Consider the following 26,237-nt stretch of genomic DNA (forward strand, 5'->3'; position numbering starts at 1 on the left):
CAGGCTGGTCTGCTTGGGTGATCTTATTATGTGGACAGAAGAGAACACATCTGAAGGCCATCAGAATTAGTAACATGTTAATAACACATAAGCAGACAGGTCATCATTACCAAGGTCAGGTGTGTTTCAACAGAAAAAAATTAGGACTTTTAAGACTGGAAGTTAAAAAAAACATTGGGAGTTAAATGATGTGTTTTTAAGGTAACACTTTACAGCTCTTCTAAAATTATCTTTAGGAAAAAATCCTCCTCTGATCAATTCTCATTTTTACTAAAGGTAACAAGAAATGAAGGAATAGGACTTGTGAAAGATTTCTTAAGCACCTCGTGTCAGTAACAAACTCTCAGAAAGGACTGATGACTTGCCTTCTTGCTCTCTCTGTCCTCCAAGGCCTCGAGATCCCCCTTCAACTTCTGGCTCTCTTTCAGGGCTGCGTCACGACACTTCACTGCTTGTGAGAGCTCCTCTTCATTCTTTTCAAGAATGGATTTCACCTTAGTAGAAAGCAAGAAATGATAAATAACTTTTCCAAACCACCATAAATCGGCAATTAGAATAAGACACAGCAATTTGGAAACCAAACTTAAAATGTTTAATTAAATATGCTTATCCACTATAATAAAAACCAGTTTTATTAGCTATTTTTCCCTTTAAAGAAAACCCAAAGGGGAAAAAAAAATCTGTATGAATAAACATGAGCAAACCTAATATATGTCAATCTCCAGGAAAGTACAGACTGTGATAAGGGAGGTATGATTATGAAGGTTAGATGTAAAATGGGGGAGAAACGGATTATCATGGAATTTGAAAATATAACAAATGCAGAATATAAAAAAAGGCGAATAAATACTAAGTAGCGTCAAGAAAATAGTGTTATAAAAGAATGCATCCTAATTAGAAGTGTTAGTATTTTATATCTCTGAAATACTTTTAGTATCTACACAATCATTTCAAATGATCTCACTCTTAAATATTACTTTTTAAAAAAGCACTGAAATAACTAGATTCACAGGATGTCACAAAAGTAATACAAAGAGTCTTATGTATTCTTCACGCTACTTTTATTTTATTTTTTTAAAGATTTTATTTATTTATTTGACAGAGAGACAGCCAGCGAGAGAGGGAACACAAGCAGGGGGAGTGGGAGAGGAAGAAGCAGGCTCCCAGCGGAGGAGCCTGATGTGGGGCTCGAACCCAGAATGCTGGGATCACGCCCTGAGCCAAAGGCAGACGCTTAACCACTGAGCCACCCAGGCGCCCCTTCAGGCTACTTTTAATGGTGACATCTTACACTGCTGTAGTTCAACATCAAAACTGGGAAACTGACTTTGGTACATTACTGTTACCTAGATTAACTGGACTACAGAACTTACTCCGTTTTCACAATTTTTTTTAAAAACCTGTGTAACCTGATTCCATGCACGTTATTCACATGAACACCATCGCAGTCAAGATCCAGAACTGCCCTGTCCCACCACAAAAGAATTCACATGTGCTACTTCTTTGTGTGCACACACTCTCCCAATCCCATCCCCAGTGCCGGGGCAACCAGTAATTGGTTCTAGACCTCTGTAGTTTTGTCATTTCAAGAATGTTGAACATTTTAATGTACTTAACTTTTGTATAGGTAATACAGTCACATTATCCTTTTTTAAACAGCATGACTGAGGTATAAATGACATACAGTACACTGTGTATATTTCACGTATACAGTTTGGACATGTGTATAAACTCCTGAAACCATAATCAAGATAATAAGCATTTCTATCATCTCGAAAAAGTTCTCTCATGGCTCTTTGTAATCTCCGCCTTCTGTCTCTCCTTGTTCCCCCACCTCCACACAAGGCAACTCATCTGTTATCTGTCACAATAAATTAGCTTTTATTTTCTAGAATTTAATACAAATGGAATGACATTGTATGTACTCTTTTTTGAACGGCTTTCACTCAGCATAATTATTTTGAGATGCATTCCATCTTTTTCAGGTATCCATAGTTCAATCCCTTCTGTTGCTGAACAGTATTCTATCGTAGGAGATACCACAAATTACTCATCCATCACCTCCGGACACTTGAGTTTCTTCCAGCTTTAAGCTATTATGAATAAAGCTGCTGTGAACAGCTGTGTACAAGGCTTTGTGTAGATTTATGCTTTCATTTATCTTTCGTAGATACTTAGGAGACGAATGGCTGGGTTATACAGTAGTGTTTCATTTTTAAAGAAAGTACCAAACTATTTTTCAAAGTGGTTGTACCATCTGGCAGTCCCTTCAGCAGTGTAGGAGAGTTCCAGTTGTTCTGCATGCTAACATTTGATGTGATCAGTTTTTCAGTTTTATACATTCTAATAGGTATGCAGCTCTCACTGTAGCCTTAATTTGCATTTCCCTAATGCCTGATGTTTAACACCTTTTCAAGTACTTAGTTATCATCCATATATCTTTTTCTTCATTGAATTGTTTTCTTCTTAATAAGTTTTGATAGTTTAATACATTCTGGAGATGAGGCCTTTATAAGATATGTGATTTGCAACTATTTTCTCCCAGTCTGCAGCTTATATCTCATTCTATTAATATCTCTGAAGAGCATAAGCTGTCATATCTTTTTTCCCCCCTTTATGGATCATGCCTTTGATGTCAAATCTAAGATATCACTGAATAATCCAAGATCACAAAGATTTCCTCCTATGTTTTCTTCTATAAGTTTTACAGTTTTAGGTTTTACATTTAGGACTGATACGTTTTGAGTTAATTTTTTAAAAATTTTATTATTTATTTGAAAGAGAGAGAGAGCCCGCAAGGAGCAGCAGAGGGAAAGGGGCAACCAGGGGCTCAATCTCATTACCCTGAGATCATGATCTGAGCTGAAATCAAGAGTCAGATGCTTAACTGAATGAGCCACCTAGGTGCCCTGGAGTTTTTACATATGGTGTAAGGTATGAATCAAAAGCTTTTTGCATTTGGATATCCAACTGCTCCAGCACCATTTGTTGAAAAGACCATTCTTTCTCTACCTTCACTTTTGTTGAAAATGAAATGTTCATAAAATTACTTTGAATCAGTGGCACATTCACATTAAGATACAAAAGAGTAAAGTGAAAAATTTCCCAGCCATCCAGTTCTCTTCCTCAAAATAATGTTGCCAATTTATGAGTCATTGTACAGCTATACTATGCATTACAAGTGCTTACATATATATACATACACTCACATATGTATATATTTTTTATCCTCCTTCTCCTTTTACTATACAAATAGTAAAATACTATGTATACTCTTCTGAACCTTGACTGTTTTAATCTAATAATACATATACACTATATACATATACAGTATATACATACATATGTTCAGGCAGTATTCCAAACCATGAATACACCATAATTTATTTAGCTAGTCTCTTACTTATGAAATTTTGGTTGCTTCCAGTCTTTTGATATTAACAAACTTTAATAAGTAATCTTGTAAACATGTCATATGTATAAGCTGGTATATCTGTAGGAGAAAAGTCCTAGAAGTATAACTGTGGGGTGAAATGATAGATACTAAATTGTCCTCCACAAGAAGTTGTAACATTTTACATTTCCAACAGCAACAAAAAAACAGTTATCTTTTCCCCACATCTTCTTCAACATTATTATACTTCCTTAAAAATTTTCACTTGTAACATCTGAAATACTTTAAGGATAGAAGAATATTACAAAGGATGCCAATTCACAGACTCTGAAAACCTACTGGATTTTGTTCTAGAAATAGACTCAAGGAAGAATAAATTTTTTTAATTTTACCAGTGTTTTTAAAATACATATGGAAAGGTCACTAGCAGAAATGTTTACAGAAAAGATCTAAATAGTAATCAGCTCTAGAAGACAAGCTATATAGTACTTTCTATTTTTAAGTATCAAGCAAAGATGGATACTCTAAAAAGTTTTCTTTGGAAAATATTTTCCAATGTTCAAGTTCTTGGGGCGTTTATTAATGTATTTCTATCTTAAAAGCAGGCTTTATCTAAACATTTTACCATGAATATTAAGATTAGATAGATGTTGGGGCGCCTGGGTGGCACAGCGGTTAAGCGTCTGCCTTCGGCTCAGGGCGTGATCCCGGCGTTCTGGGATCGAGCCCCATATCAGGCTCCTCCGCTATGAGCCTGCTTCTTCCTCTCCCACTCCCCCTGCTTGTGTTCCCTCTCTCGCTGGCTGTCTCTATCCTGTCGAATAAATAAATAAAATCTTTAAAAAAAAAAAAAAAGATTAGATAGATGTTTTGAATTTTTTAAAAATCAAAATCAGATTAAAAAATCTCACTGGTTATTGTCTAAAAATCAGTTACGTGCTAGCCAAAATGATGGTTTCAATCTACATTGTCAGTTTTTCTTATTTGTGAAGACCCTAATCCCTGTTGTTACTCATACCTCCAAATGTTATCTTTCTGGATTGTTACTACTTTTCTTCGTTGTTGTATAAATCTGAAATTTCCTTATGATTTAATTTGTGGTCTTCACTTACCGAATCCCGTTTTAGAAAATTTGGTGACTCATTTATTAATGGTCTTGAAGCAAGAATGTCTATTTTACCTTCCAGTCTTCCCTCCATGGTTTTAATAGCATTCAAAAGAGTCTTTAGAGAGATTCTAGAGTCTCCAATCTCCTGAGAAGCTCTCACAGAAGTCAGAGTAGGTGCAAAGGTCACACGGCGTGCAGAATTGGGAATAACACTGGGCAAACCAACTGACGAAGTTCTTTCCCTTACGTTGTTTACATGGGGCCTATAGCTTTCAAGCAATTTTGAAGACACAGGCCTCTCTGGAGATTTCCTTCTTCTTGGAGGCATCAGCAATTAAAAACAGTAAAATAACAAACCTAGACTTATTTTTCAATGAATGTTTCTTTTATGAGGAACAACACAATATTCTATATGAAGCTCTGATGGAAAATATACTTGAAAATGTGTTCCTTTGCTTTCAGAATGAAGAAATCACACTGTAAAGTTGTCCTAGTGAAGAAACAAACCTTCCTTAAATCAAATTCTCTGTAGGAGAGTGTATCTAATGAGGCCCCCTTTTCCAGTTTAGTCAGATGGTTAGAACCCTAACAGTATTCTATTTGAAGACACATTCTAGCTCCTTGGTTACCAGTGGTATACAAAAATATTAGATACAGAAGTTAGACATACCTATACTGAGTATTTAAGATTTTGTAAAAAAATTTCATATATGGTAAATCTGTAAATCATTGAAATGAATCACTTTCTCTTGGTAACACATTCCTGGATTATTTTTCTTCACTAAATGTTTTATTATCTTGTTTGTCTAACTTTCTCCATTCATTTGTTAAAATGTTATGTGACCTACAAAATTTGGTTTTCAGCCTCAGTAGCCACCATGGTGACAAGTAAGCACTTATACCTCTTTCAAGTGAGCTGTCTGTGGCAGGTGTATCTTGTTGGCACTGAGTTCTGAGTTTGCCAATAATTATAAAACCACTTCCTCTATGACAGTGTTTCTCGATGCTTTCATTAAAACGAGGCTCTGTGAATGCTCACTCATAACACTATTTTGCTTCTGAAAGACATAACTTTTAATGCTGTAATAAAGTTTATGAGTACATTCCTAAGCCTCCAATTAGAGCATAAATAAGCTGAAAGTCCCAATCCTGCTTCAGGCATCTCTTTTTCTCTACAGTTCAGCAAAACCTTGTACATTGGGGTTGTTTAAAAAATGTGAATTGAGTCAAGCAAGAGAATATTCATCTTTCTGGGACTGTATGGTAAGGGGGAGAAAGGCATCAATTTCTTAAAACCTAATTAAAACAATATAACAGCAATCTGTTTTGTAGCTATTAATCACACCTGAGCATATTTGCTCTCTAGGGCCTTGTTCAACTTGCGTAGATGGTCATTCTGCGAACTGGTTTCAGTAAAAGACTGTAGTTGTTCTTCCAGCTGTTTAACTTTTATCTAGGGTAAAACAGAATAATAAAATAAGGCTTATTAATTTTATGTGTATATATGTATTACATGTTTACATATACATATATGTATAATACATATACACATACTCTAAAAGGATATATATATTATATATACGTACATATATATACACACACACTGTAAAAGGGAAAAAAAGTCATGAGTTTGGAAAAATCACAGAGAATCTTTAAAAGTTATAAAAGCAATCCTGAATTCTTCTAATCATGCAAAGAATGCTATTTCAACTAACATAGCTATTTCAATAGCTTCAAGTAGGCTATAGCCATTTACATGTACTGAGATAACTCATTTGGTTTCTATTGCTTATGGAAACCCCGAATTAACATGACTCATGAATGTAACAGTGAGACTTTGTGGGTAATAATTTCAATTGAAAAAGAACTGTGATATCTAACATTCAAAAAACATTTTGAATATGGGTAATTAGAATTGTCAATATGCAAGATGACACAGAGTCTTGTTTTATCGACAGAATTATAAAAGTTGAGTAAATGAAGTTCTTATATGATCAATATATTTTAACACTAAAGGAGAAAGATGACATATCTTTCTCTTTAAATAAAATGATAATTTGGGGGGATGAAATCATTAATATTTACTCACTAATCTCCAAATTGTGTTTTTCTGTATTCTCTTCCTATCATACCCTTTCATACAAATCAACAATTAACATTACTGAGCCTATCCCTGAATCAAAAAATTTCATCCAAAACTCTTTTATTTAAATCAATTTTTTCCTCTCTCTGGGTCTTGTTTCCTACCTGAAGAGGGTAAATGCTTCTTGGCTATAGTTACTGGACACTTTCAGGAACTGTTAAAATGTGATTGCTAATATTGGGTTTTTGTCAAAGACTGCATAAAAACACATTTTGTCTCAGGAAGAAATCTCTCTTGTTTCATTAAGCAGGATCCTTCTTTTATCTTTGCCTGTTTCTGTTGCTCTTTTCCACAGGGTACCTTATACAATATGTGCTGTGGCTCCCTAAAGCCATCAGTAAAAATTAATCATGGTTTTCACTTAAGGTTTCAGAATTAAAATACCACCTCTAAAGGGAGGTATTGATACAACCATTTTTCTCATTTTATATATAAGCAAACTTCTGTTAGCCTATAGAATCTAATGGAAAATGGGCTGATTAATTCTGAAAACTTTTAGATTTGCTCCTCTTCGAGCAAAACAGAATATATCCTTCTTCCACAATATTTCTCAGATAATTTGCCCTTACTCAACCTCTAGGTACACAGTAAAATGCCCTGAAACTTTTCAGATGGCATATTCTCATCTATAAGTACTTTAATTTTTGCATTGTCTTATTTGGCATGATTTCAAATTCAAGACATTCATATGGGAAAGAACATAGAAGCAAATACATTATGCTGCTCTGCAGAGATCTGGTTTTTCTGTGTCATTAAAATCCAAGCAGCTTCCATAACTAGCTTATCAGCCAGTCTCAGGAACAGAGTCCTGAGTTTATCATTCTTAATCCTTTTTAACAATTTTACTATAAATATATCCCTTAATAGTATATAGTATTATTTTATGAGATTGATCCATGTTAACACATGTAACTCTATACTTTTATAGAGACTGCTTTCAAAACTGGTATAACTACTTTCAGGAGAAATTTAATAAACTTAATAAAATTCATGATCTGTAATCCTATAATCCAGGAATTCTCCTGAGAATTATACTTAGCCTAGAGAATTTTTTTACATATGAGTACAAGGAGACATGTACAATAATTCATCACACTGGTGGTATATGAAACTGGAAACTGCCTAAATAGCCATCAATAGAAGAAAGGATATATCTATTTTGGCATATTTATAAAATGCAATAGTACATTACATTGACAATAAAATTCAGACCATGCTTGAATCTGGGGCAGCAGTTTCTGACACAGTCTACATTAGTACCTAAAACCCAGTATTTATACCAATCATTAAGTCAATTTTAAAATATAATCTTTTATCAAATGATTCATAGGTAATATTTTAATCAATTATTCAATTTAGAGAAAACACAGACTATTTTGATGTTTAGTATGCAGCTCTTCCTGCAAATTATCTTGCAAGAGTATTATGGTGTAAGAGCACTTTCCCTCGGCTGATGAAGTCAGTCCCTTTGTAATGTGCCAACCCAAGGTATGACACAGAAACACCAATGTGTCAATAGTTTTAAATATTTCAGCTTTCAAGGACTATCAAAAACCTTAAGCCCTTGTTGTAGGAATATGAGCAGAAAAAAATTTTATTTTCCTTAAGATTCTGAGGATAACCTCTAAGTGTGTAATTGAGGTCTAAAAAGTTAAATAGTAATCTCTACACCTAGCTTGTATTGTTCACTAGCTTTCCTAGTGAAGAGATGAGATGAGATGTATGCTTTCCCCTCCTCATTTTATAGGTGAAAAGATGAAACTCAAACAAAAACAATCAGAAAACAATTAACAAAATGCCAAAAAGTACCTATCAAGAATCACTTTAAATGTAAATGGACTAAGTGTTCCAATCAAACAACACAGGATGCAACAAAAGCACTTCTAAGAGGGAAGTGTACAGCAAGGCAAAAGAAAAATCTCATATAAACAACCTCACCTTACACCTAGAGGAGCTAGAAAAAGAAAAAGCCCAAAGCTAGCAGAAGGAATAATAAAGATCAGAGCAGAAATAAACAAAATAGAGACTGAAAGAATAATAGAAAAGATCAATGAAATCAAGAGCTGGTTCTTTGAAAAGATAAAACTAATAGACCTTTAGCCAAACACATCAATAAAAAGAAGACTCAAATAAATAAAATCAGAAGTGAAAGAGGTGAAATAACCACCATATCACAAAAATATGAAGGATTGTAAGAGAATATTATGAAAAGTTATATGCCAACAAACCAGACAACCTAGAAAACATGGATAAATTCCTAGAAATATACAATCTCTCCAAACCGTATCAGGGATAGAAAATTTGAACAGACTGATTACTAGTAATGAAATTGAATCAGTAATAAAAAAAACTACCAAAAAACAAAAGTCAAGGATCAGATGACTTCATAGGTGACTTCTACCAAACAGTTAAAGGAACAGGTTCTGGGATGCCTGGGTGGCTCCATCAGTTAAGCATCTGCCTTTGGCTCAGATCATGATCCTGGAGTCCTGCGATGGAGCCCTACATCGGGCTCCCTACTCAGCAGGGAGCCTGGTTCTCCCTCTGCCCCCTGCTCTTGCTCTCTCTTTATCTCAAATAAATAAATAAAATCTTTTAAAAAAATAAACAGGTACTGCTGATACTACCGTGGTTTACTGCCTATATTAAAAAATTTTTTAATTACAGTTGACATACAATATTATATAATTTTCCCTGTCACTTATTTCATAACTGGTATTTGTACCTCTTAATCCCCTTCACCTATTTCACCTCCCCCAACCCCTGACAACCACCAGTTAGTTCTCTGTATTTATGAATCTGTTTCTGGTTTTTTGTTCATTTGTTTTATCTTTTGGAAGTTTTTCTTCCTCTTCTACATTTTGGAATATTTGGAAAGAATAGCCATAAAAAAGAATGAAATCTTGCCATTTGCAATGACATAGATGGACTTAAAGGGTATTATGCTAAGTGAAATAAGTCAGAGGAAAACAAATAACATATAATTTCACTTCTATGTGAAATCTAAAAGGCAAAACAAATGAACAAAAAACCAGAAACGGATTCATAAATACATGGTTGTCAGAGGTGGGGGGAAAGGGTGGGTGAATTAAGTGAAGGGGATTAAGAAGTACAAACTTCCAGTTATGAAATAAATAAGTGACAGGGATGAAAAGTACAGCATTGGGAATATTGTCAAAAATGGTATAATAACTTTGTATGGTGACAGATGGTAATTACACTTATGGTAAGCATTTTGTAATGTATATAATTACTGATTCACTATGTTGTACGTCTATGTATGTCAACTATGCTTCAATTAAAAATTTAAAAAATGTAGGCAGTAAACCACAGTATTAGCAGAACCTTTTACTTTGTCTCCAATAGACAACACAGATATTTTTGTATCATATAACAGTTACTGCAAATATCCTGAAAAGCTGTTTGTGCTTATCGCTAGTTCGAAATTACAGAGTTTATAAGAACACCATTAGATCTTGTTATTGAATGCACTAAAAAAATAAAACTATTAAAGTATCACAATTATTTTTGAACATTTTGATAAACAGATTTTAAAAGAACTGATTTTGTTTTAGAGTGCACAAGTGGGGTGTGGGGTAGAGAGGGAGAGGGAAGAGAGAATTTTTTTAAAAAAGATTTTATATATTTATTTGACAGACAGCAAGAGCCCAAACAGAGGAATTGGCAGAGGGAAGGGGAGAAGTCGGCTTCCTACTGAGCAGGGAGCCTGACCTGGGGCTTGATCCCAGGACCCTGGGATCATGACCTGAGCTGATGCTTAACCAACTGAGCCACCCAGGTGCCCCTAGAAAGAGAATCTTAAGCAAGCTCCACGCCCAGCATGGAGCCCAACATGGGGCTCCATTCGCCACCCTGAGGGTCATGACCTAAGCCGAAATCAAGAGTCCAAAGCTTAACCAACTGGGCCACCCACGTGCCCTAGGAATTGAATTTTTTAAAAAGGGATGAAATTCAAGAAAATTAAGACTTGTCCAAGGTTATACAAATATAAATGATTATATCTAAATGTATCACTGACTCCAGAAAATATTAATAAGAGCACACAAATAGTGGCCAAATAGCCTTATTTTTTAGTGGACTACATATTGTTTCCACAAACATGGTTTACCAACTGCGTTTCACGTATGTGGGCTGATCTTGTGTGCTAACCCTATAACAAGCTCCTGGAGCAGATGAGATGAGATTAACACTGACATGTTTTACATGTCTGTAGTGAGATTTCTTAATCAAATCAGCTCTATGGTTTCCAAGCCTAACTGGACTTCATTTCATACCATTTAATCCAGTGGTCCTCAAGTTATGATCGCATATTGGAATCACTCGGGAGCATAAAAAGCACTGAAGCCTAGACCTGAGATTCTGATCTAATTGCTTTGGGGAGCAAGCCTTGTCATGGGGATTTTTCCCCTTGTATTTTATAGATAAACAGAAAAATTGACGGAATTTTACTGTGAATGTGAATACCCTCACCCTCCAAACTTTACCATTAATTTTTTTATGCTTGCTTATCACATACCAATTCATCTATCAGTTTCCTCTATTGATCCACTAAACTATTTTTTCTTTTTTTTTCTGATTCATTTCAAAGTAAATGGAAGACATCATACACTTCCCAGCATAAGGTCTTTTAAAAATTCCTCAAATTGGAATGTGTAGCTAAGGCTATGAACCACTTATTCAGACTTCAGCATTTCCACTGGAGTTGGTTATCAGGGGCAAGATTCCTGCTCTGTAAGTGCTATAGGGATAAAGCCCACAGGAAGCAAGATAGTATCATCCCATTCACTCAAGTCTATTGCCTTTGAGTCCCAATTTCCAGGGTTATTTCTTTTTAAGAATATTATAAAATTTCAGCAAAAAAGAGAACAGGGCTCTCCACGTTCTCAGTGAATGACCATGCAAAAAACAATTACAATACAACTTCAAATAGTCACAGAATGGGCTTTGGTTTCATCATTTTAACTTACAGTATTACAATATAGATACGTGAATAGAAGTCACCCGGATTTTCTTTGATAAGGGAACAAACTTAGGTGGGTTCAAAAACTTTGGTTCAAAGTTATAGAATTTCTCAAAACCCAGCAATATTTAGCTTGACAACTGTGATTAAAAAATTAGACAACACAAATCAGAAAATAAAATCTCATACCTGGAGTTTTCCCTTTTCATAGGCCAGTTTATTTTTACTCTCAGTAATTTTTCCCAAGGCCTTTTCCACTTGCTGCTGGGCAAGCTGACAAAGCAAACACAGGTATCAGTACCGACGCATAGAATGAATAACCACTTTCTGAACAAGTGTTTATACCCTATCATTTCTACACTGATGAAACCAGGATTCGTATTTATTTGCCTCTGCTGCCTCTTAGTTTTTCCCTGGAGCGACTAGTCCTTCTATACAACCTACCCCCAAATTATGCACATTCAATATAAAAATTTATATACAGTATGAAGCATCAGTGGGTTAACGATTAAGGCCATCTGAGTATTTGTCCTATACAACCAGTATTTATTTCATACATAATTATACATATTCATACATTGTTTCTCAAAGTTCCTTTCTTTTTCTTTTTTCTTTCTTTCTTTCTTTCTTTCTTTCTTTCTTTCTTTCTTTCTTTCTTTCTTTCTTTCTTTCTTTCTGTCTTTCGAGAGAGAGAGAGCACTAGAGAGTGCAAGGGGGGAGTAGGCAGAGGGAGAGGAGAGAAAGAATCTTAAATAGGCTCTGTGCTGAGCCCAACATGGGGCTTGATCTCAGGATCCTGAGATCATGACCTAAGCCGAAATCAAGAGTTGGATGCTTAACTGACTGAGCCATTCAGGCGCCCAGTTAAAGTTTCACTTTTAATCACTATGTGTGGTTCCCACTAAGGCAAAGGAAAATATTTTTTAAAAGCATTCAGATGAATCAAGTATTGGTTTCAAAATAACCTAAAAGAAATATAGACTCTTATCAATAAATAGGAGGCTAATAACAATATATTATCATAAAATCAATCATCAACTAATTTTCTGTCAGTGGAAATCCCCCTTTCCCACAATACTTTTATAATTTGGAAACTGAGGTAAAAACATTCCATGAACACAACATTTGGGATTATGTTTTCACCAAGCCTTCAGCAAAAATAAATGAGAAGGGTGGACAATGATGTTATAAAAACAAAGCTATACGATAACCATAAAAGCTTAGTTATTTAAAATTCAATTATAAATTCTATAAGTCGAGGTGCCCAATGTACTGTAAAGTACAGATCCAGTGTATAAAAAACAAGAGCTAGATTTCACCTAAAATATGCTAGCTGTAACGGAGATAACTCCTTGCCTTTTCAGAATATGAAAATGTGTGTTTTTTTTGCAGTAATTTAGATGATCTGGGTCTCTTATAAAAAGTTGTCCAGGGCAATAGGAAGATGGCAGAGGAGTAGGGGACCCCTTTTTCAGCCGGTCCCGAGTCGAGCTGGATAGGTACCAGGCCATCCTGAACATCCACGGAATCAGCCTGAGATGCAGGAAGATACATCTGGATCTCTACAAATGAACATCTCCAGCGCTGAGTATTGAGGTATGAAGCAGGGAGCCGCGGGGAGCCGTGAAACCACGCACAGATATCGGAAGATAAAAGGAAGGGGAAGGGAGCCGCCGCGTTTGGGTGCTGGGAAGCGGTAGCCACCTGCACGGGGGAGCAGGTGGACTCCCGGACAGGACCCGTGAGACAGCAGACTGAGACTGTGAGCCAGAGAACGCGCGACCAGACGGAAACGGAGCTCCGGTGCGCTCACTGGAACCAGATTGAGACCAGGAGCTTGGGGAGCGCGCGGGGGCGGCTGGCAGCTGGCGGTGTTAGAAACACAAAGGACAGAGACGCACCAGCCCTGGAAGTGAGGGCTGGGATGCTGGGTGTGGGGCGCACATCCCGGGACACTGCAGGGCTGAGCAGCACCAACAGTAACAGAGTTGAAGTGGCCAGAACATCAGTGAAACGGCACTGATCCCCTGACCAGAGACAGAGGCTGAAATTCAGCAGCTGCTGGTCTGACTCTCAGAAGAAGCACACAACCCTGGGAAAGCCGCCAGAGAACAAAAGCCTGAAATACCGCTCACGGAGTGTGCCCATCCATCCCCCCTACGCAGGGGGACACGGAGACTACCCAAACAGGGTGCCTGAGTATCGGCGCAGCCTCCCAGAAGGCAGGCTAAATCAAAGGAAGCCCACATCCCTAAGATCCCTATAAAACAAGGGCACACGGCCTGGGTCCCGCCAAAAATTTGGGCTCTATGACAACTCGCAACCCTCTCCTCATCAGAATGACGAAGGGAGAAGTCCCCCCCAGCAAAGAAAAGACACTGAGTCTGTGGCCTCTACCACAGAAATAATGGATATGGATATAACCAAATTATCAGAAATGGAATTCAGAGTAACAATGGTCAAGATGATGTGTAGACTTGAAAAAAGTATTAATGAAAATGTTAATGAGAATATAGACTCTCTAAGGGCAGAAATGAGAGCGAATCTGGCAGAAATTAAAAATTCTATGAGCCAAATGCAGGCAAAACTAGAGGCTCTGACGGCCACAGTCACTGAGGAAGAAGAACCTATTAGCGAATTGGAGGATGGGTTAGTAGAAGAAAAAGCGAAAATAGAATCTGGACTTAAAAAAATCCACGCCGACAAATGTAGGTTACAGGAGATTACTGACTCAATGAAACGATCCAATGTCAGAATCATCAGCATCCCCGAGGGGGTGGAGAAAAACAGAGGTCTAGAAGAGATATTTGAACAAATTGTAGCTGAAAACTTCCCTAAACTAGCAAGGGACACAAACATTTGTGTCCAAGAGGCAGAGAGGATCCCTCCCAAGCTCAACCACGACAAACCCACGCCACGTCACGTCATAGTGCAAATCGCAAATATTAGATCCAAGGATACAGTATTGAAAGCAGCCAGGGCAAAGAAATCTCTCACGTACCAAGGCAAAGGAATCAGAATTACGTCAGACCTGTCTACACAGACCTGGAATGAGAGAAAGGGTTGGGGGGGGGGCATTTTTAAAGCTCTTTCAGAGAAGAACATGCAGCCAAGGATCCTTTATCCAGCAAGGCTGTCATTCAGAATTGATGGAGAAATAAAGAACTTCCAGAATCGCCAGTCATTGACCACCTGCAACACGAAACCAGCCCTACAGGAGATATTAAGGGGGTTCAGAAGGTAAAAGGCCCCAAGAGTGATACAGAACAGAAAGTCACAATCTATAGAAACAAAGACTTTACTGGCAACATGGCATCATTAAAATCATATCTTTCAATACTCAGTCTCAATGTAAATGGCCTGAATGCTCCCATAAAACACCACAGGGTTGCAGATTGGATAAAAAGAAAGGACCCATCCATTTGCTGTCTACAAGAGATTCATTTTGAACCCAAAGATACATTCAGACTGAAAGTAAAGGGATGGAATACCATCTTTCACGCAAATGGACCTCAAAAGAAAGCTGGGGTAGCAATTCTTATATCAGATAGATTGGATTTTAAACTAAAGACTATAGTTAGAGACACAGAAGGGTACTATATTATTCTTAAAGGATGTATCCAACAAGTGGAGATGACAATTATAAATATATATGCCCCCAACAGGGGAGCAGCAAGATACACAAGCCAACTCTTAACCAGAATAAAGAGACATATAGATAAAAATACATTAATAGTAGGGGACCTCAACACTCCACTATCAGAAATAGACAGAACACCCTGGCAAAAACTCAGTAAAGGAACAAAGGCTTTGAATGCCATACTCGACGAGTTGGACCTCATAGATACATATAGAACACTACACCCCAGAACCAAAGAATACTCATTCTATTCTAATGCCCATGGAACATTCTCAAGAATAGACCATGTTCTGGGACACAAAACAGGTCTCAACCGATACCAAAAGACTGAAATTATTCCCGTATATTCTCAGACCACAATGCTCTGAAATTGGAACTCAACCACAAGGAAAAATTTGGAAGAAACTCAAACACGTGGAGACTAAGAACCATCCTGCTCAGAATGATTCATAAACCAGGAAATCAAAAATCAATTTAAACAATTTATGGAGACCAACGATAAATGAAAACACAATGGTCCAAAACTCATGGATAATGCAAAGGCAGTCCTAAGGGGGAAATACATAGCCATCCAGTCTCACTCAAAAGAATAGAAAAATCTAAAAATGCAGTTTTTATTCTCACTCTCAAGAAGCTGGAACAGCAACAGAGGGACAGGCCTAATCCACGCACGAGGAAGCAGTTGACCAAGATTAGAGCAGAGATCAACGAATTGAGAAACCAGGAGTACAGTAGAGCAGATCAACAGAACTAGAAGCTGGTTCCTTGAGAGAATTAATAAAATTGACAGACTCTCGCAGGACTTATCCAAAAGAATAGAGAAAGAACCCAATTAATAAAATTATGAATGAAAAGAGAAACACAACCAACACCAATGAAATTGGAAGGATTATTAGAAACTTTATCAACAGCTTTATGCCAATAAATTAAGCAATCTGGAAGAGATGGAGGCCTTCCTGGAAACCCATAAACTACCAAGACTGAAACAGGAAGAAATTGATTTTTAAACAGGCCAATTAATTATGAAGAGATTGAGTCAGTGATAAACAACCTTCCAAAAAATAAACCCAGGACCCGGACGGTTTTCCTAGGGAATTCTACCAAACATTCAAAGAAGAAATAATACCTATTTCCTCAAAGCTATTTCAAAAATAAGAAACAGAAGGAAAGCTACCAAACTCATTCTATGAGGCCAGTATTACCTTTGATCCCCAAACCAGGCAAAGACCCCAACAAAAAGGAGAATTATACACCATTTCCCTAATGAATATGGACGCCAAAATCCTCAACAAGATCCTAATGAGAATCCAACTGTACATTAAAAGGATTATCCATCATGACCAAGTGGGATTCATCCCTGGATGCAGGGAGGGTACAACATTCGCAAATCTATCAGTGTCTTATATTTTATCCAAAAACAAAATTCAGAAATCATATGATTCTCTCAAAAGATGCAGAAAAAGCATTTGACAAAATACAGCATCCTTTCCTGATTAAAACCCTTCAGAGTGTAGGAAGAGATGGTACATTTCTCAAGATCATAAAAGCCATCTATGAAAAACCTGCAGCAAATATTATTCTCAATGGAGAAAAGCTGGAAGGCTTTCTCTTAAGATCAGGAACAAGACAAGGATGCCACTCTCACTATTATTCAACATAGTACTAGAAGTCCTTGCAACAGCAATCAGACAACAAAAGGGATCAAAGGTATCCAAATCGGCAAAGAAGAAGTCAAAATGTCTCTCTTCGCAGATACATGATAGTCTATATGGAAAACCCAAAAGACTCCACCCCCAAACTACTAGAACTTATAGAGCAGTTCTTTAATGTGGTGGGATACAAAATCAATGCTCAGAAATCAGTTGCATTTCTATACACGAATAATGAGACTGAAGAAAGAGAAATTACGGAATCCATCCCATTTACATTAACACCAAAAACCATATGTTACCTTGGAATTAACTTAACCGGAGACGTAAAGGATCTATATTCTAGAAACTATAAATCACTCTTGAAAGACATTGAAGAAGACACAAAAAGATGGAAAAATATTCCATGCTCATGGATCGGAAGAATTAACATAGTTAAAATGTCCATGCTACCCAGAGCAATCTACACTTTCAATGCTATCCCGATCAAAATACCGATAACATTTTTCAAGGAACTGGAACAAATAGTCCTTAAATTTTTATGGAACCAGAAAAGGCCCCGAATCTCCAAGGAACTGTTGAAAAGGAAAAACAAAGCTGGGGGCATCATGTTGCCGGATTTTAAGCCATCGTACAAAGCTGTGATCACAGAGACAGCATGGTACTGGCACAAACACACACATAGACCAATGGAACAGAATAGAGAACCCAGAAATGGACCCTCGGCTCTTTGGGCAACTAATCTTGACAAAGCAGGAAAACATCCAGTGGAAAAAGACAGTCTCTTCAATAAATGGTGCTGGGAAAATTGGACAGCTACATGCAAAGAATGAAACTTGACCACTCTCACACCATACACAAAAATAAAATCCAAATGGATGAAAGACCTCGATGTGAGACAGGAATCCATCAAATTCCTAGAGGGCAACAACCTCTACGACATCGGCCAAAGCAACCTTTTTAATGAGACATCTCCCAAGGCAAGAGAAACAAAAGATAAAATGAACATGTGGGACTACATCAAGATAAAAAGCTTCTGCACAGCCAAGGAAACAGTCAAAAAAACTGAGAGGCAGCCCACGGAATGGGAGAATATATTTGCAAATGATGCTACAGATAAAAGACTGGTATCCAAGATCTACAAAGAACTTCTCAAACTCAATACGCAAGAAACAAATAAATCATAAAATGGGCAGAAGATATGAACAGGCACTTTTCCAATGATGACATACAAATGGCTAACAGACACATGAAAAAAATGTTCAAAATCATTAGCCATCAGGAAATTCAAATCAAAACCACACTGAGATACCACCTACCCATGTAGTGCTAGAATGGCAAAAATGGACAAGGCAGGAAACAGCAATTGCTGGAGAGGATGTGGAGAAAGGGGATCCCTCCTACATTGGTGGTGGGAATGCAGGTTGGTGTAGCCACTCTGGAAAACAGTGTGGAGGTCCCTTAAAAAGTTAAAAATTGAGCTACCCTATGACCCAGCACTTGCACTACTGGGTATCTACCCCAAAGATACAGACGTAGTGAAGAGAAGGGCCATATGCACCCCAATGTTCATAGCAGCATTGTCCACAATAGCTAAATCGTGGAAGGAACCGAGATGCCCTTGAACATGACTGGATTATGAAGCTGTGGTCCATATATACAATGGAATACTACTCAGCTATCAGAAAGAACGATTTCTCAACATTTGCTGCAACATGGATGGCACTGGAGGAGATAATGCTAAGTGAAATAAGTCAAGCAGAGAAAGACAATTATCATATGATTTCTCTCATCTATGGAACATAAGAACTAGGAAGATCGGTAGGGGAAGAAAGGGATAAAGAAGGGGGGTAATCAGAAGGGGAATGAAGCATGAGAGACTATGGACTCTTGGGAAACAAACTGAGGGCTTCAGAGGGGAGGGGGTGAGGGAATGGGATAGACTGGTGATGGGTAGTAAGGAGGGCACATATTGCATGGTGCACTGGGTGTTATACGCAACCAGAATCATCAACTTTGCATCAGAAACCAGGGATGTACTGTATGGCGACTCAACATAATATAATAAAAAAACATTAAAAAGTTGTCCAGGAATTTTTTAAATAATGGTCACTTTTTACCTCAATAAAACTCCCTTTTAAACAAAGGCAAAGAAATTCTATTTATTTTTAAATATACTTTAAAAATAATTTCCTCTTTTTGGTCACCTAAGAGAATGCTAATGCAGTGTAAGTGTAACCGTCTAAGCAAAATCAAAAATGTGATAATATTTGACACAAGGTCACTTAAATTCACAACAAACAAAAAAGAAATTGTTCTAGTTGCTAAAGGAAAGCAGATATTAAGGCAGTAATTTAAATTGTTTCCAGATTATTTAAATAGTCCCTGTATTTAGGAGAATCAATGGAAGACCAGAAATTAGAGAGCACTTGAATGAGTGAATATCTCGGATTCTGAGATGTGGAAGGCCAAACAGAGATTAATCCTTGCTTAAATAATCTTGTCAATATATTGTAAAGATTATTAATACCGCAGCAAAATAGAAATTGGAGAATCATTTGAGAATTAGCATACCAAGAAAAATGCTAATGGTTGAATATGCATTTTAACCGAATCAAAGGTATCAATCTTGAAAAAGCAAGAAGCAAAAACAGAATTATCTTAAGATATGAAAGATAGGTTAACTAAAGATTCAACTGTATGCCAAAGAATGATTTCTAAAATCATTTTTATTTTTTTAATATAAAATTTTTTTTTCTTTTTAGAGAGAGAGAGCGAGCGTAGCACAAGCAGGGGAGCAGCAGGCAGAGGGAGAGGGAAAGGGAGAAGCAGGGTCCTTGATGAGCAGGCAGCCCGACACGGGACTCCATCCAGGGACCCCCGATCATGGACCTGAGCCGAAGGCAGCCAGCTTTTAACCAACAGAGCCCCAGACCCCTAAAATCATTTTAAAATTTAGGGTGAACTGACCCCAGTCAGTGGGGACTCTGCTTTTCCCTCTCCCCTGCTCATGCTTGTTCTCTCTCTCAAATAAAAATAAAATCTTAAAAAAAAAAACTTAGGTAAGCTGTGAAAGTTAGCAGAAGCTGTTAGAATACATAAAACCAACAGATACTAACATCTTGGTAAAGTATTTTATAAGCAGATTGTAAGAGAGAATTTTTTAAGATTTTATTTTTAGGTAATTCTACACCCAACATGGGGCTCAAACTCACAACCCCAAGATCAAGAATTGATGCCTACTGACTGAGCCAGCCAGGCACCCTGTAAGCAGGGTTTTTATTCAGAATATTTTAACAACTAGGGGCACCTGGGTGGCTCAGTTGGTTAAGCATCTGCCTTCGGCCCAGGGTCATGATCCTGGGGTCCTGGGATCGAGCTCCACATTGGGCTTCTCCCTCTCCTCCCTTCAGTTTTCTATCTCTGTCTCTCTCTCTCAAATAAAATCTTTAAAAAAAAAATATTTAACAACTAGTTTGCATGGGCCACAGCAAATGGAACCAACTTTGACACCCGCCCAAGTGTACACTGACTGAATGTCATCCTAGTTTTAAGAAATACACGTTTATTAAGATTTTATTTGTGAGAGAGAAAGAGTGAGAAAAAATACAGTTAATTCATTGTTTAATTTCAAATCATTAAAGTCCTAGTTGTGTAGGGAACCATATTTCTGTCTAGTGCTATCATTTGAAATCAAAAGAGAGTGAGGAGGATAGTTATTTAACTTGAACTCAAGAATACTAAGCTTCCCATTTGCATCATTCCTCACTATGGTTCCCTGGGAATGATCCGCCTGTGGCAAGAGACTTAAATTATATCATCATCATTATCATGAAAAATAAAAATAAACCCAAAATCAGTGTGAAAAAGAAAAAAAAGAGAATACTGTTTAAACATAGATAAAGTATGCTAGGCCCTGTGATGGGCACTTTACAAACAGTATGACATTTAATCCTCATATCCCGGCAAGACAGAGATGACCCTCTTTATGTTCCACTCAATCAATCTTTCTTAAATACCTTTATGTATTAGGTGCTATGTTAGGTAAGGGACTATAAAGATAAGTAACCACAGTTCTTGCATTAGAAGAGTGAAGGCAGATACAAAATTATCTAATCAATTTCTAATCAATGAAGTTATTATTTTGACATGTATATGTACAGCATGCTGTGGGAACCCCAGTGTTTGGGGGGATCCTCTTAGTCCCAAAAGCCATAGACGTTAAGGCCTGCACAAGTCACATAGTAAATGGAACAAGGCTTAAAACCCGGTCTGAGTTCAAATCTGTGGTGTGGCATATACAACACACAGTCATAAGCATTATCTTAAAAACCAATAAGAGGTTATACTAGAGGTAGCTCTTATTGGTATCAAGTGATAATTCCCAAAGAACAAAATACACTGCCAACATTGAATGATGATAGGTTTAATGATATTGCTGAGATTAAAAAAAAACCAAATCCTGACACCCAGCCTCATTTCTCAAGACTCATACAGCCAACTGGAGGGCTTCCAGGCAGGCGTGGTCAGAGAAAATTCTAGTGTGGAACACAGAACTGCAAGATGGAATTGAGGTGTGGTTATCACTGGGAGACCTTAAGAGAGCTATGAGCAGGAAGAATCAACACTGATCAAATCATTGGCAGAATCTGTCAAAATCACTACATGGAAGGCCACAAGCCTACTCACTGGCAGTGGGGCATGCAAGAATCAAGACTGAGATGGTTCTTCCAGAGGGACCAGAAGCAGGCGGGCTGATAAGCCCAGCTGATACATGGCCAACAAGGCAGTAGAGGACATGGATAAATCTTTAATCTTGGGGGAGGGAGTTATTGGTCTGCAATAGTACCAGGAATTAGAGCTAATGCACCTTGTTGCTGATAGCAAATTTAAGGCCTTTCTGATACTTCAGATAGAAAGTTCAATAAATGGTAGTTATCGACTACTTCTGCTTTACATGTATTAACATCTAATCGCAAACAAGCATTGTGCAATTATGGTATTATTTTCCCCACTTTGACAGATTAAGAAACTGCAAGAGGCTCCAGAGAGGTGCAGCCAAAATTGAAACACAGGCAGTCTGGCTTTATAGCTATGGAAAATATAATGGATGTAGAGACTTACTAAGTTTTCATAGTTGAAGTAATAAGCAGCTTATAACAGAGGGTTGAAAGAATTTTAACTCCACATTAAGACAGACTCACAAAGAGCACATGGTACTGGCACAAAACACACACACAGACCAACGAACAGAATAAGAACCCAGAAATGGACCCTCGGCTCTTGCCCAGGCAACTAATCTTTGACAAAGCAAGAAAAAAACATCCAGTGGAAAAAGACAGTCTCTTCAATAAATGGTGCTGGGAAAATTGGACAGCTACATAAAAGAATGAAACTTGACCACTCTCTCACACCATACACAAAAATAAAATCAAATGGATGAAAGACCTCGATGTGACAGGAATCCATCAAATTCCTAGAGGGAGAACATAGGCAGCAAGTTCTATGACTTCGCACGACAACAACCTTTTTCGTGACACATCTCCAAGCGCTAAGAGAAACAAAAGAAAAAATGAACTTGTGGGACTTCATCAAGATAAAGCTTCTGCACAACCAAGGAAACAGTAAAAAACTAAGAGGCAGCCCACAGAATGGGGAAAATATATTTGCAAATGATACTACAGATAAAAGACTTGTATCCAAGATCTGACAAAAGAACTTCTCAAACTCAATATGTGAGAAACAAATAAACAAACATAAAATGGGCGAGAAGATATGAACACTTTTCCAATGATGACATAAAATGGGCAACAAACACATGAAAAATGTTCAAAATCATTAGCCATCAGGAATTCAAATCCAAACCACACTGAGATACCACCTTACGCCAGTTAGAATGCAAAATGGACGAAGGCGAAACAACAATTGTTGGAGAGGATGTGTGGAGAAAGGGGATCCTCCTACATTGTTGGTAGAAGCTAAAGTTGGTACAGCCACTCTGGAAAACAGTGGAGGTCCCTTAAAAAGTTAAAAATTGAGCTTACCCTATGACCCAGCAATTACACTACTGGTATACCGTTCCCAAAAGATACAGACACATACAGGGAAGGGCCATATGCACCCCAATGTTCATACAGCCAATCATCGTGTAAGGCAGTGCCTCAACGATTACGGAGCTGGATTAAGAAGATGTGGTCCATATGCATACAATGGAATATTATCCAGCTATCAAAAAGAAATCATTTCTCAACATTCTGCAACATGGATGGCACTGGGAGATAATGCTATGAAATAAGTCAAGCAGAGAAAGACAATTATCATATGGTTTCTCTCATCTATGGAACATAAGAACTAGGGAAGATCGGTAGGAGAAGAAGGGATAAAGAAAGTAAGGGGTAATGCAGGGAATGAAGCATGAGAGTCTTATGGGCTCTAAGAAACAAACTGAGGAACTCAGGGAGGGGGAGAGGGTGAGGGAATGGGATAGGCTGGTGATGGGTATTAAGGAGACACGTATTGCATGGTGCACTGGGTGTTATACTGCAATAATGAATCATGGAACTTTACATCAAAACCGGGATGTACTGTATGGTGACTAACATAATAAAAAGATATTATTATAAAAAAAAAAAAGAGTCACATTGGGGGCCTTCTATACAATTTTACAGGTGACTTGCATGTTATAGAAACAATTTTTCCAAAGTACTCAAAAGCACACAGGAAACTTACTAGCTGACTTAACAGAATGATCATCTCTTTAAATACCCTTCACTGAAAGATGTTTTACTTGAAACTCTACCATTTATTTGTTTTGCACTGACCTTGTCAAACAGCTTTTAGAAACTGTTGCAGTATTGATTGCCTAATAAAGACACCTTCAGACAAGGAAAAGAAAATATAAGTTTCTTCCTCACATAAATTTATGGAAGAGGAAATATTTTAAAACATAAATATTTGTGTTTTTCATTACACCTCATCTGTGGAGAGCAGATGTTTAATACTGACCTTAAATTCTTGTTTTCTTAAATCTTTATTGTTTGAGTACTTGTAATGCTCTCTGCTATATTTAGCCTGAGTTATTCAGAACTCACAATAATAATTATTAAAACACAAACAAATGAAGAAAACCCATCTTCTGACTTCTGATTTTTAAAAACTCATCAGGCATTAATTTTTAGTTTAGAGCTGACCTTTTATACCCACCCCCATTGTAATCAGAAGTGACTTGTTCAAGTTTAGGGAAGCCATTTGTTCTGCCAGGTGCTTATTCTTTCCTCTAGAGTCTCCAGGTTGTGAGTTTGCATTTATATCTACCTTTTGAAACACAAAAGGAAAAAGAAATCTATTTATGCTAGATCCAAAAATATTATCTTATTTTTTAAAAATGACATTTTAACTGTAACTTAGAAGTATTGTATGTGCATGTCCTCCTGTCTCTAAGTGCAGGTTTGCAGTCTATTAGCTCTGATCATTTTATAAACCTTTTTCTTTTCTTTTAAAATTTTTCAGCTTTTCTAGTTGTCTTCACAGGAGGGCTATGACAAATTACATTATTCACATTTACTAGAAGTAGAAGACGACCTTCTGGTACTTGGTATTTACCTCAATATTAATTTAAGCATGAACACAGATGCAGAAAACCTTCACCCCAAATACTAGTTAAAAATGAATTCAGCAATTATAAAAAGGATAACAGGCCAGGACTAAGTTTATCCCCAGTAATACAAAGCTTGTTGTACATTCCAAAATTAGTATAATTCACTACATCAATAAGAAAAAATGTATAACCATCTCAATGGATGCAGAAAAAGCATTTACATAAAACTCAACATTACTTCATGATAAAAACTCAGCAACCTGGAAATGAAAGGGAACCGTCTCTAAGAAACCTACAACTAATATCAATCTTAATAGTAAAAGGCTCGTAATGTTAAACCCCCAACACTGGGGAAAAAAGCAAGGATTCTACTCTCACTATTCCTATTCATTATCATACAGGAGGCCATAGCTGATGCAATAAGTAAGAAAAATACAATAGGCCTAAAAGATTGGAAGTGAGAAATAAAATATCTCTACCAATAACAGATGTGATAATCTACATAGAAATCCAAAAAGTAGCACAAAAAATAATATTAGAACAAGTGACATTAGTAAGGTTGAAGGATACAAGGATGCAACCTCAATTCAGTTTTCTATATACTAGCAACAAAACAATTGGAAATTAACATTTTCTTAAAGTATCCATTTTGTAATAGTATCATTGTAATATATCAAAACCCATGAAATTCTCTGGTGCAAGTCTAAAAATATGTCAAATATTTAATATGTACAAAATTACAAAATACTTGGTAAGAGAAATTAAAAACCTAAATAAAATGGAGAGATATATCATGTTCATGTATAAGATCAATTTGCTAAAATGTCAATTTCTCTATCCAATTAAAATTTGTGGGCCTGGAGCAGAGGTCCACTCTTCAGTGGTTCTGGATGGTAGGGCTAGAAAAACACGCCATAGAAGAAAGACTAAAGGGGAGTTCTTCAGGCATCAAGATAAAAGGGTATTAGACAATACTGGAATTCACATAAAGAAAGAATATAGCTACTACAGTAAAGGTAGCAACATAGGTACATACATGTTTATGTTTGTAACTCTCTTTATTAACCCAAAACTCAAAAATATAGTAAAAGAAAGAATAAGGAATTAAAATAGTGCACTAGAAATATCTTCTTAACACAGAAGGTGGCAGTAATGCAGAAAGAGGAATAAAAAGCATATAAGACATAAAAATAAAGAATAAAAATGGCAGATGCTCAAATCCTACCTTATCAGTGATTATGTTAAATATAAATGGATTAAACATCACACCAAAAAAAGCAGACAGAGAATGAATTTTTTCAAAGATCTAACTGTATGCTGTTTATAAGAGACACATTTTAAGATTCAAAACGACAAAAGCGGTTGGAAAGTAAAAAGAATGGAAAAGTATATATCATGTAATAGTAACCTGAAAAGGCTGGAGTGGCGTGCAACATTAGAAAAATAAACATAAGACAAAATGTATGAGATAAAGAAGACCTTTATCATAATGGTTTATAAGAAATATGTTTGAGTCATTCAGGACGACCAAATATATGTCTCTGATATATGTGGACACTTTATCCACAGTTCTGAAAACATTTCAGAGTCATAAAGGTGAAATGGGTGTCTTGTTATTAATGAAGTGACTTCTGGACCCCACCTCAAGGGGTAGGGGCTGATTGCCAGGAGAACAACCATGTGATTAGGAGGTTTGGAACTTCAGACCTGGCCCCTTAACCTCCA

General features: G+C 36.9%; 1 protein-coding gene across 7 annotated transcripts in view; it reads right to left on the bottom strand.

The window, feature by feature from the left end:
* Window positions 1-26,237, bottom strand: part of CCDC150 (coiled-coil domain containing 150) — a 92,713-nt gene that overhangs the window by 16,442 nt on the left and 50,034 nt on the right. For 6 of the 7 annotated variants that reach the window (XR_005837954.1, XM_008687291.2, XM_008687290.2 and 3 more), the window contains 3 exons: window positions 11,816-11,899; window positions 5,848-5,955; window positions 366-494 (listed from right to left, as the gene is read on the bottom strand). Coding sequence is in view for 6 of the 7 variants with exons in the window: in XM_008687291.2 (XP_008685513.1) it covers window positions 366-494; window positions 5,848-5,955; window positions 11,816-11,899 (321 nt within the window). In the remaining variant the exon portion in view is untranslated. Of the gene's footprint in view, window positions 1-365; window positions 495-4,506; window positions 4,609-5,847; window positions 5,956-11,815; window positions 11,900-26,237 lie in introns of those variants that run through there. The other variant, XM_040642546.1, reaches the window with a different exon arrangement.

Source organism: Ursus maritimus, unplaced genomic scaffold (genome assembly GCF_017311325.1).
Source record: "Ursus maritimus isolate PB19 unplaced genomic scaffold, ASM1731132v1 scaffold_1, whole genome shotgun sequence".
In the NCBI taxonomy this organism is placed as follows: Eukaryota; Metazoa; Chordata; class Mammalia; order Carnivora; family Ursidae; genus Ursus; species Ursus maritimus.